Below are 12,609 nucleotides of genomic sequence, written 5' to 3'. Positions count from 1 at the left end.
CGAGTGGTTCTAAATGTCGGCGGTGTCAAACACGAGGTGATGTGGAGAACTCTGGATCGGATGCCACACACTCGTCTGGGAAAACTGCAATCATGCAACACACACGAAAGCTTGATGGAAATCTGTGATGACTATACGCTGGATTGTAATGAATATTTCTTTGACCGACATCCTAGGTCTTTTTCTTCCATTTTAAACTTCTATCGTACGGGTAAATTGCACTTGGTAGAGGAAATGTGCGTACTGTCTTTCAGTGATGATTTGGAGTACTGGGGTGTCGACGAATTGTACTTAGAATCTTGTTGTCAGCATAAATACCACCAGAAAAAAGAACATGTGTACGAGGAAATACGAAAAGAAGCCGAGAGTCTGAGACAACGGGAGTCCGACGAGGATTTTGGTAACGGCATGTGTGCGAAATGGAGGAAGAAAGTCTGGGATCTGTTGGAGAAACCACAATCATCTATGGCTGCGAGGGTAGGTATAGAGTAAATCTGTTTGTACATATCTACATGCTTATCTTATTTTCCTTGCATTTCAACGTGTTTATTATTCAGGGACTGTAATTAACTGTACTTCTCACAATATGTTTGCCGGTGATATACAAGGAAGAACAGATGCTGAGATAGAACGCCGCTACATGACACCTCAACACGGCTTAATCTGTTAACGGGTGATAATAATTCTTTGCGGGGAACATGTCTGTCTTTAATACAATGTGAAGTAAAGCTTTATGTGTTTTCTTCTTAACTGTACCTACAAGATTCTTTCCTCTTTTTAAAAGAATAGAAATCAATAATTGGTTAATTTCTTCAACAGATGTTCAGCTGCGGTGTGAACAATTTAAAAAAAAAAAAATAGATCTAAAAATATTTTAGAAATAGCGCGATGAATGTAACACGCTGCGAGCGTAGGAGGCATGGCCTATAAGAATCTTATTAATTGAGATGGGAGATGTGTAATTTCAATGTAAAATGATGGAAAATAGCGCGAGCAGACTCTCTCTGGGGTCAGACGTTGAAGTGGGAAGCTTAGAAAATTGTCATTCCTTGGTGGCGCCTCGTCGGAAAAATCCAGTTGCAAATTAACTAATTTGCTGTTTATTGGAAACAAATTTTCGACTGGAATTTACTTTTGGGATGATCTAGAGCCCAGAATATTGAAGGTTTATTTCCCTAGCCAAAAGAATATCCACAGTAAAATTGGACAGCTTTTGGAGAGATGATCTAGAATATCAATTATTATAAAAGGGATGCTCAGTTCTAGTTGTAGTTCATGATTTATTATTCAATGTTATTAATCTCCCATTGAAAGTATGTTCCACGTAATTAAAATCAATAAACCATGGTTGGGTTTTTTCTATTTCGTCTTTGAATATTTTCCTTAGCCATTTATTAAAAAGCTTCAACATTGTATATATGAGAACAATATCAAAGGCTCTTGAAATTTTTTCTTCAGTGAAGACCCCATGTCTTCTCTATTACTTGATAAAAGCATCATTTCTTTCTTTTGGCATGCCTTCTGAAGAAAACGGTCATCGTCTAAGAAATTTCAAGGGTGAAGTGAAATCACTTCGTTATAATGAGTTATCCTGCACGTGTTTGTGATTTGTTTTGCCCGAATTACCTCGAGTGTTACTTTAGTGTAACTCCCCCACTTGTTTATATTATCGTTTCACGGTTAAACAGTGGTGGCAAAAAACAGCCGGAGGCAGATGGTAGTTATTTGCATCTCTTCTCTTTCTGCTTGGAATACAGTAATAATGCTCTTCCTTTATTTTGGGATCGATTTTTTTGGTCTGTCTTATCTCTTCTTCACTTCTTCTTCTTCAGAGAGAAATGAAATGGAGAGAGAGAGAGAGAGAGAGAGAGAGAGAGAGAGAGAGAGAGAGAGTGTCACGGTATTTGTCTAATACTCAAACATAACTATATCCATTTTATTTTGTCTAAAGATGTCTTCAGTTGTTCATACACACATGGAGTCTTTAGCAAACGTTTAGTATTGTTGAAACCCGTTGTCTTCATGTAGCATCGGAATGCCAGGAAAATACTGGCAGCCTTAGAAGACTTATAATCACGTTCAGGTAAATGAGGTTGAGGAATGTAAAATTCTAAATGGCTTAATATTGATATTCTTTTAATATTTTAGGCCTAGATCCTTGACAAGTCTGTAAGTCTGCAAATCAAAGTTTTGACAAGATTTCGCACTTGGCATTTATTACAGTAGTATATACAACAACTTTTTTCTTTTTTATATTTTCTCATACTCAAGGTCAAATATCCGTATAAGTTCAACAGTGAACTGTTTTGCAAAACAATTTGTTGTCGGAAAAAAGTATCAAAAGTTTCGTAAATCATGAATGGTTCAGACCGTCAAGAAAACTATTAGGCAAATTTTTAGATACATTGTATATTTGAATATCGGTATTTCTCTGAAAGTGTTTATCTCTATTACATAATTTTGTATGTTGACAAGAGGTAATTTTTAACGCAAACAATAGCTGTACCAGAATGTTTATATGTCATTGTGAATGTATATTACTTACTTCTTGCGCATATTATGTTTACGATATACAAGTATCTGATTTAATGAGATAGTGAGATTGATAACTGACAAACTGCATGGAGACATTTACCCCATATTGTTCCACTGGCTGTATAAAAAGTGCAAGTATTATTGTCACAAATCATGTTGGGTATATATTTATTTTAGTCATTAGAAAGAATATGGATTAAGGTCTGCTGTGAATAAGTTTCTCGGATCTTGGACTTGGATCACGAAGAGCGAGCATGGCTTTAGGCAGACTTTCATTAACGGCGTTCGTTTCGTTTGTTGAGCGTACGACCAAATATGGTATAATGTCAGTGAATCTATTAGAATCAGGCCCGGACCGACTGACATCAATTTCACAAATTTAGGAGTGTGTTCATCTGTAAAATTAATGTCATTAACTTGTTTTACGGCCAATTTATGAAAAAAATGTATCACTCTATGAAATGGTTCAGACGAGCGTAAATCTTTGATAAGGTCACATCCCGAAAGCGACTGAATCTCTTCGTACATTCACATACAGTATTTTATTTGGTCGATTCATCCGGATAGCCATTGTAGATATGAATTCCATTGTTCTTTAAACTTTATCATTACCTATTGACCTCGCGCAGCAGCCGAGCTGTAAATTACAAAGTAAACTGATTAAATACTGTTTCGACTTGCTTTAAAACATCATAAAAGGTTGAAAATCCACTGTAAATGTATTTTTCTTTCATATCAAGAGAAGGATGTTAGACACTGCATTAAAACTTAACTCAACAGGATATAGTCCCTGAAAAGATACGCCACTGACAAGGTTCGATTGTCATCATTCTTCTTTTCTTTTATTTATTACAGTTTCGTTTCATTAACTAGAAAAAGGCTTTCAAATACATATAAAAATAACTGAAATCAATATATCGCGTCGAAAAACAGAGTTCCCAATTAACGTTTGTCTATTTCTTTTGTCATCAGATATTGCACAGAGAAATGTGAGTAATTTAAGTGCTTTCCCTACGACATTTCTAAAATAGGCTGTCTTTTGAAAAGTAGTTTTTAAATTTAAAAATTGTGTTAAAGAAGCACACGGAAATAAGTCCTTTTTATTTATGTTTTATTTATTTACTTTTTATATTTCGTTCGAGAGATACATATGAAATTTCTTTCCAATTTCGTTACGCTTTATTTAAATATATTTTTTAAAAGGTGCAGGATCAGACACTAAAGCTAGACATTAATTTTTCAATAATGCTTAAACTATCGACCAGCCACGTGGAATCGGGAAGGGTTCTCACCCTTACACCAATATTTTTTTCCTTATCAATATGTTTAGCCCTCGGATTCATTTCAGGTCTGTCAAAAATGCATTACAATGTACCTTGTATATCTTATGTGCATACTATCATATTTTGTTTTCTTTTTTTCTTTTAAAACTCATTGGTATTTCATTACCCATTTTGGCAGATGTTCGATAGTTTTATATACAACTATTGAAGAAGTAAGGATAATAATTTTAAAGTTCCAAGTTCCCAAGCAAGCTTTGGCTTCTTTTAGATATGGAAACGTCTTGGCCCTTTTAAATCAAGCACTTCTCGATGTAAAGTACACTGTTGCATAAACAAGAACAATTGAAATTGAATCGAAATTTATTTATTTTACAACGATTGATAAGCAAGTTCTACAAGTTATTTTAATATTTCTCGTTGGCACGGATGTTAGTGCGAGGGGGTCATTGGTGTGGGAAGAAGCCGGAGTACCCGGAGAGAACCCACGTGTCAAAGCGGGCGACCGCCATACCCTATCACATACAACCACTGTCGATTACTGAACAATAATGAAAAATATCGAGATATATCCCCAATTCGTAATTAATCATATCGTCTTATTACGTTAAAGTGGCCAATTCTAGGATATTACATACTTTGTTAACTAGTACTAGAATTGTTGGACAAGTTCTCTATATAACAGGTAAAGTGTCTATATTGCCTGCAATGTATTATTGTAAGCTCTGTACTAAAGCTTACTTCTATAGCTGATCTAGGGCGTTATGAAAATGACAATCAAAGTACAAAATAAAGCCCTCTGTACCTTTAAACGCATATTGATCAAGAATACCAACAGAACACACTGCAATGGTTATATGTGAAGAAAATTACAATATTGGGATTTCCTATTTCATTTCAGACGCCATTTGAAAAATTCTGGGCCTACCTGGGCCAGGTACAGTACACAAAGCCTGTGTGTGTTGCCCACCCACCCCCGAAAGCTCCGTATATGAAACCAAACATATCGTACACAGATACGACAATGCCAAAACTTTCATTCATTCATTGTATGCAAATTGCTTTTGCGCGAGATCAATTTTGCTTTTGCATCTCCATTTTCGGAGAGTTCTACATTGTACTTCCGTAAGCTCCAGGAATTGGGTCGTCGTATCTGTGTCCGTTCTAGTAGCCGCTCACCCAAACTTTCACTATAATCAAATCAGGCGTGGTTTTTATCCACTGTGAGATAAATAAATAGTTAATCTTAATCTGTATCTTATTTTTCTTCTAACACGTTGACTTGTGACACGCTCAGATTGGTTTACTCTGCATAGAATGGCAAAAAGCGTAGGTTCACGTTTCTTTTTTGTTATATCAGTATATTTCATATATATATACATACATATATATTCTATAGATAATGCATGCAGTTTAGTTTACTTTTTAAGATGTATACAAATCGTAGTTTTAAGGCTTTTAGAGGAAGTATTATAAAAGAGTTAGAAAACGTGGAAGCTGCATTAAGCTTTGATAAGGTAGTGTAAAGTTTCTTCCCCACCTATTGTTACTTGTGATTGCTGATAGCATGTGAACATCAATGTCATCTGTTGTAGGATCATAAACTATTTCATTTAGATTAGGATCTAGAATGACTTGCATTGCTATATCTGAAATGCGAATGATCTTATTGGGTTACTTGTTAAAAAAAAGATTTCAAGCGTTTAGACATGAAAAGTGTGTGCTTTAATCTCTTTTATTCAAAGTTTGAAATCTGTTCATTTAAAAAAAAATTGTAAAAGTAACGTAAAATTATGATAAAACACGATTGTTGTTCGTGTTCCAACGTCTTGTCTTGCATACATGTGTAAATACACTATTCATCTATGTCATATTTGTTATAAGCTACTAGCATTTAAAATAAAAAAAATATTTTGAAAAAATACACACAAAAAAACACTGCTTATGATTAATCCTACAAGGATAAAATTAAATTGCTTGTGATTCAAAGTATTTCGTATCAAAGATAAAGTTATAAACAGAGCACTTCATTTACTTCATGTACTTACTTATGATCGAGAATCGGGGCACCTGTTGCAATTAACCACGTGGTTGCTTTCCTCTCTTTGCAGGTGCTGGCCATTGTGTCCGTGCTCTTCATCGTCCTGTCTACCGTGGCGCTCACCTTGAACACCATTCCCAGCCTTACGGACGATAACGGCGTGTCCGAGGACCTGGAGATCATCGAGGCCGTGTGTATATGCTGGTTCACGCTAGAGTACCTGGGCCGATTCTGGGCCTCTCCAAACAAGTGGAAATTCTTCAAAGGACCTTTGAATATCATTGACTTGTTAGCCATTTTACCGTATTTTATTAGCTTGGGATTATCAGAAACCAACAAACACACGACAGAGCAGTTCCAGAATGTTCGAAGAGTTATACAAATTTTTAGAATTATGCGAATTTTACGTATTTTAAAACTTGCGCGTCATTCGACCGGGTTGCAGTCGTTGGGCTACACCCTTCAGAGAAGTTACAAGGAGTTAGGGCTTTTATTAATGTTTTTAGCTATTACAATATTACTCTTTTCAAGTTTGGCTTATTTTGCCGAAAAGGACGTAGACAAAACGAAATTCAAAAGTATTCCAGAAACATTTTGGTGGGCCGCCATCACCATGACCACCGTGGGATACGGTGATATCTACCCTATGACTACGCCGGGTAGATTAGTAGGCGCTGTGTGTTGTATTTGTGGTGTGTTAGTTATTGCGCTCCCGATTCCTATCATCGTTAATAATTTCGCTGAATTTTACAAGGACCAAATGCGGCGGGAGAAAGCCCTAAAGCGGCGAGATGCTCTTGAGCGAGCTAAGCGTACAGGAAGCATAGTGTCAGTGCATTCTTTCAATATAAGGGATGTTTATGCAAGAAGTGTGGACCTGTTGGACGTTAACGTGGACTCAGCTGGAGGCAGAGGGTCATGTGACAACGGACACAATTGTGATGGTGGAGTCGGCACTGCCAACAATGAAAACAAGTGCACAGGCGCGCCGCAATTTGTGACGAACACATCCGACATGGCTATTAAATCATCGAATGATCACTGTGATTTGAACAGTCTTCCTGACTATAAATGTGCAACTAATCTTATAGAGACGGAGGAAGAGGAGTCGGGGATGATGGCTACCTCTCAACCAGCTTTACATTCTGAGCAACAGGTAACAGCATTCCTCATCGAACACGCTCTTTTCTTGTAAAAGCATATAAACATGTATATCTTTAGTTTTGAATTATATGTTGCAAAGGAATTACGACGCCAACATAAAGATTGTGTGTTTTTTAATGTTTTATTTAATGCTTGCTTGAGTCAGTTTTAAGTTTCTTTCCTCTAACAGTTTGATAGTTAACACAAAATGATATATATAATCAAACCTGCTGAGTATATTTTGTAGGTTATAACGTGTAATGCAACCAATTGCTGGCATAACATTAACCCGATTTCTAACTTGTTTAGCTACATAGTGATATTTATACATTTCATGCCAACAATTGGCGGGCTGTTCTATACAAAGCCAATTTCCTGCATTTGTTGTAAGTTTCAAGAACTTAATCAACGGTAGTGGGCGGGAGGCAATAGCAAGAAACATATGTTAGTTGGCAAATCTTCCTCTTTAGGCCCTATACAAAGTTTGGGAAACGCGACCAAATTAATTACACAGAACAGCTAAATTACATCTCCAGTGGACGTCTGCTCCTTCGTGTAAATTAGCTGAGACTCGGTTTATGAAGCATAGTCAATCACAAAATCAATTTGTTTTTTGGAGCCTATCTTTTTTAAGATTTTATGGCTACAATTACGAGTTAAAATCAATACTGGTATACTAAACAAATTTCATTTTCTGGTTCATTCGTCAGTTATTTGTTGGTTAATGAAATATAGATAAAAATTCAGCATGATTTGGAATGTTTTTTCAACGAAAAAAACCCGGAGAAGATACAAGAGATCAGCATTTACAAATCATACTTAGCTTATCTTTTATAGACTTCTATGTCGACATTTAATCTGCACGGCACGAATCTTAATTTCAGAATCCATTTGTAGTTCTTTGGTTGGGGATTAAGCATTCTATACATTTTTATAGCCTGAAACACGTGTTTGCATTTGCTTGACTGAATTTTTAAAACATTAGCTAAATTAATATTTAATCAACAATGCATGTAGAGTCCCGAAATTTCAAAACACCTTTGAAAATGCTTTATCTTAATTACTTCAGGGAAAGCTTGAATACCCACCAACTGCTGAAAATACCATGCATGCGCGTTGTACCATTGAACTTAAACCGTTGGCCCGCCAAAGCAGTAACACAAGTACTGATACATTTAATAGCTGTTTGACCCACCCATCAAGCCCCGGATGTTCAGGGACACAAAGTCATCTACAAAATAATTGCAATCGACATAATTTATATATAAATCCTTTGGACAGCTCCAGACTGTGCTCAGCTTTTAATATGACTGACAATAACATCAAACATACTGACCTGACTTCAGATTCTAAATGTTCTGATAACCTGTTTGCAACTGACAATGACTCTGTACAAATTGTTCAGAAACTGGAGGATGGATATGTTACGAAATGGAATCGCAATATACTTTCACACAATCAGTCAAGCCTCCCGCCTAGACTTATCCACCAGAGGAGTTCCGAAGAATCACCTAAGTCTATCGAAAAGTCGCTTCTAAAACGTCACAAATCGGAGACCTGCGATCGGCACAGCAAAGTCTCTGGCATTAAGGAGCGGTCCTATTCTTCCTCGGACAACATTTATGACGAAAGCTCAAGCAAATCAAAGACTGCTAAGTTTCGGAAAGCAGTATCTTTGGCCAGTAGGCTTCATTCGAGTCCTTCCACTGGTCGAAAATTAGCTAATTATCATTTAATTGCCAATCCACAATCAGGTATATTGTCTGAAAAAGACGTCGTTGTCTAAGAGTACAAGTATGCATATTTGAAGAAGGGCTTGCAGTCATGAAATGTTTTCAAAAGGTTGCTGGATGAAATTGTAAATAAAAATGTTAAAAGTCGATGACACTGCCGTTATTTCAGACATGTCTTTTAAAAATATTTTCTACAGCAAGTGCCCTTTGTCTGAAACTTTCAAGATAGTGCATGGACAACGTGCATGTTTTTCATTGCTATACCATTTCAGCTTTGGCAGACGTAATTTCTTTGCATTAATCTTCTTCTGACTAACAGCATCTTCACAATAATATGCATATTTCATTTTCTGCTGAATGTAATGACATTTCGTCTCGTCGAAATCTGTAAATGTATGTATCATTCACATGTGTGTCGATATGATCTCAGAATAACTCGTAAACATAAAGTAACACGGCAGACCAATTTGAATTTTGTTTTCAGACGAAAAATTCCTTCTGTACTGACAAGCAGACGACAGAAGAAAAGAGAGAGTGATGGGTTTCAGGTGTAGTACAGCGTTGGTGTGACCTCTGAACCAGGTGTACTCTAATGCCGTGGCTTATCCTTCTGCTTCTCACATGCTATGTCTGCACTGTGTACCCTGCAAACTCTTAGTCCTAAGTGAAGCCTACATAATCTTTGTCAGTCAATTCAAAAGTACTGTTAACTGTATTGAACATTATACACGTACTATTATACTAGTAATAGTAAATTCTATTATGGGTCAGTAGAGCTGCTTCTGTCCATTATAAACCAATTGCTTCGGTAGGTCTTGCTCTTGGCATGGCTGGTTGCGGTCAGACAGTACTACTATGTTGTAACTCCCGGCTTTTAGTCTTGGTCACACCAGTGTTATGTGCTTTCCTGAAACTCTATATTTCCATTTTGAAATCATTTTTGCAATTTATCTTCAAGAGATGATATGATAGATTCCAAAATTTCTTAGAAATCTAAAATTTATAAAGAAGATGGGGGAATAAGATGGCGCAAATGCCCATTCGGTTCAGTAGTGAAATACAATTTTGGATTTATTTTTTCCAATTAAATCTATTCAAATATATTATAATACGAGTTTGCAAAAGCACAATTTCTAACTATATTCAGTTTTTAATATATTTAACAAAAGATCAGAAAAAATAATGTTTCCAGAAATTTTTGCGGTATCGAACCCATAACATAAAACCCCCAGATATATAAGGTTAGATTATGTCAGGTACTCTAACCACTGAGCCATTTCAGACACAACAAATTAGGCTGTTTAAATATTATGTGTGCTTTTGACCACGAATTTACGGACTTGTTTTATTTTTTGAAAACGTTCAGTTGTTAGGATACAAAATGATATTTTTAATGTATAGTGGGTCATCTCTCCACGTTTTTGTTGATTGAAATCGGCTTGTTTCCCATTAGACCTTATTAAGACTATGAGACAAATGTGGAGCACAGACCCACTCTATTAAAGAAAATGCCATGAAGTTCTAAAAAATGACAGTATTTGCCGGTTTTGATACGTATACGCCAGTTTGAGCCAACATATTCCAAGTATCGAATATGTTTTAGGTTAAAAATAAATGATATGTAAAATGTATATTGTTTTAAATGATTTAAAAAAAAAATATCAGATTTATTATTTGATATTTCAATTTTTCAGTAGCTTGTCCCACCGTGTATGGGCATTTTACACGCCTTATCCACCCATCTTCTTTATTTTATCATCGCCTAATATTTTTTATAAATAAATCATATCATCAAAACATGTTTACATACAGGTTGACATAGTAACGAGTCCGCTAAATTCGACCCATACTTTGGTCCACTGCAAGGGGACCTTGTACTCGATAGAAAGTTCGAGGCTATGCGTAGAGGATTAGGCTTTTACGGCAGTTTGTTCTTGTAGTCGTGATATTTATCTACATATAACATATAACCCTGCTTTGTCAGTAGTCCTGCTTCTGTGGATCTGTCTCAACCAGCGTCTCTGTATCAAATATAATCTCTGTACTGTTCGTTGATGATATCAATTTATACCATGTCCATACCTAGTATGTGTATGTGTGTGTGCTTACATCATATTCATTATTCCTGATTTTCAAAAATATGAAATGTATATACTAGTATTCATATATTTTATACTATGTCCTTGTCATCATGCTTCAAGAAATAAAAAAAGTTTCATTTTCTTGTATTTAAGGTAAATCCAGTGATTCCGGAAAATTGCAAAATGGAATAACTTTTGACCGTGAAGGTTCCACCCAATTTGAATACTCTCCAACAATGATGAAATCTATTCTTAAAAAGGATTACAATGTCACTCCAGGAGAAGACACAGAAACGTTATTACAGAATACATCCAACGATTGCGAATCGTTTCAATGGGGAAAATCTGAAAAATCTCCCACAAACAATACACAGTCTTCGGATGTGCCGGAAAGCAATCTTCCTGCAATATACGACAACGGAAATCAAGAAGAATCACTTCCGGTGAGGCTACACAGTGATGCAAACACACTTCCGCTTTCTTCCCCTTTAAATTCTGCTTGTGGAACCCCTCTTACAGATAGATTGGACGATTATAGTATATTTGACTCTTCCGAAAACCGAGGTGAAGAAGACCTTGAATTTAGCGATAGTGTGGCTAGCCCCTTAAAAGGGAACTGCTGGGGCAGGGACCGAGATAGTGGGAATTCATGGCAAAATAATGACACAAGTCCTTCCGACAATTTTGATGTCGAGGAGAGTATGGTTGGATCTATTTCTATTGAGCGGTCCCCTTCAGATGACAATAGTCTTTCATCTCATAATTTAATGCATTTATCTCCTGTTGAGAATAATTCAAATTCAGATCCCAAGTTAGCACAGACTAGCTTTGAGTTCTATACTGAAGGTGATATAAATGGTCAACGAAAGGATTATCAAGTAGACACACTATTAAATAATATAGGACGGATGTCCTCGGATGATAGCGCCGAGATTTACTCCCAGGAAGCCAGTGGATAATAACTGTAAGTCGTGCTGGCCATGTCATTACATGTACATGTAATCTGTATTGATATCTTTTACATAAGAATGACTCACATGCTTTTAAAACTTTCTTTTAAATTGTTCTTTGTTTCAGATTTGGAAGATCGTCTTCATACGTTTCTAAAGAGAAAGATTTTTTGTCTTATATCTTATAAGAAACTTTGTCAGTATTGTTAAAACTTTCTTACTTTTTTTATTGCACATTCATTGTTACAATTACATAAACTTTATTGCATTACAAAGTAAATTACTTTGCACATGTAATTGTTACCATACTTAGTACTACATGTTATTTGCATTACCCTGCAATGTTTGATAGTTTATTAATCTTTGTTGTATTAATTGGTACAACGCCATCTTGTTCTTTTTAGAATTCAAAGCGTGAAGAATGAAATAAACTTGTTCAATTTGTGCGACGTAATGACTTTTTCAAATACCATTCGCAAGCAGCCGTCCTCCCGCTGTTTTTGGTGACATCATTATACAGAGAATATTTTCTACACCGACTTGACTTGAACAATATCTTTTTGTAAGAAAGTGCAACCGACGCCTCCCTGGATGAAACTATCCTTTTCTTCCTTTAGTTCGATCTCATTAACTGATATATCGACTATTTCCTACTATAGAGACCACGCGAGTGAAAGTATACACCGAGTTTGTTCAATACTTAATATAAAATGATGACCGCCGGTTGATGTTACTGAAATGCCACAGAGCAGTTGCCCGGATGGTTAAGTGGAAAAATGGAAGTCGAATTTCAGATTCTAATGTCACGTGATCATCGATTTAAGTATCTTTTACAAAGTTAAAAAA

General features: G+C 36.0%; 1 protein-coding gene across 10 annotated transcripts in view; it reads left to right on the top strand.

Moving 5' to 3' along the window:
- Window positions 1–12,207, top strand: part of LOC128165735 (potassium voltage-gated channel subfamily B member 2-like) — a 41,228-nt gene extending 29,021 nt beyond the window's left edge. For 8 of the 10 annotated variants that reach the window (XM_052830546.1, XM_052830552.1, XM_052830550.1 and 5 more), the window contains 5 exons: window positions 1–477; window positions 4,717–4,752; window positions 5,927–7,012; window positions 8,069–8,753; window positions 10,967–12,207. The exon at window positions 1–477 is cut by the window's left edge and continues 334 nt beyond it. In XM_052830546.1, the coding sequence (XP_052686506.1) occupies window positions 1–477; window positions 4,717–4,752; window positions 5,927–7,012; window positions 8,069–8,753; window positions 10,967–11,772 (3,090 nt within the window). In that variant the 3' untranslated portion in view covers window positions 11,773–12,207. The remainder of the gene's footprint in view (window positions 478–4,716; window positions 4,753–5,926; window positions 7,013–8,068; window positions 8,754–10,966) is intronic. The other 2 variants (XM_052830547.1, XM_052830548.1) reach the window with 2 other exon arrangements.
- The last annotated feature ends 402 nt before the right edge of the window (window positions 12,208–12,609 follow it).

Source organism: Crassostrea angulata, chromosome 10 (genome assembly GCF_025612915.1).
Source record: "Crassostrea angulata isolate pt1a10 chromosome 10, ASM2561291v2, whole genome shotgun sequence".
NCBI lineage: Eukaryota > Metazoa > Mollusca > Bivalvia > Ostreida > Ostreidae > Magallana > Magallana angulata.
The sequence above is the reverse complement of the archived record's forward strand: the minus strand, read 5'-3'. Positions and strand labels throughout refer to the sequence as shown.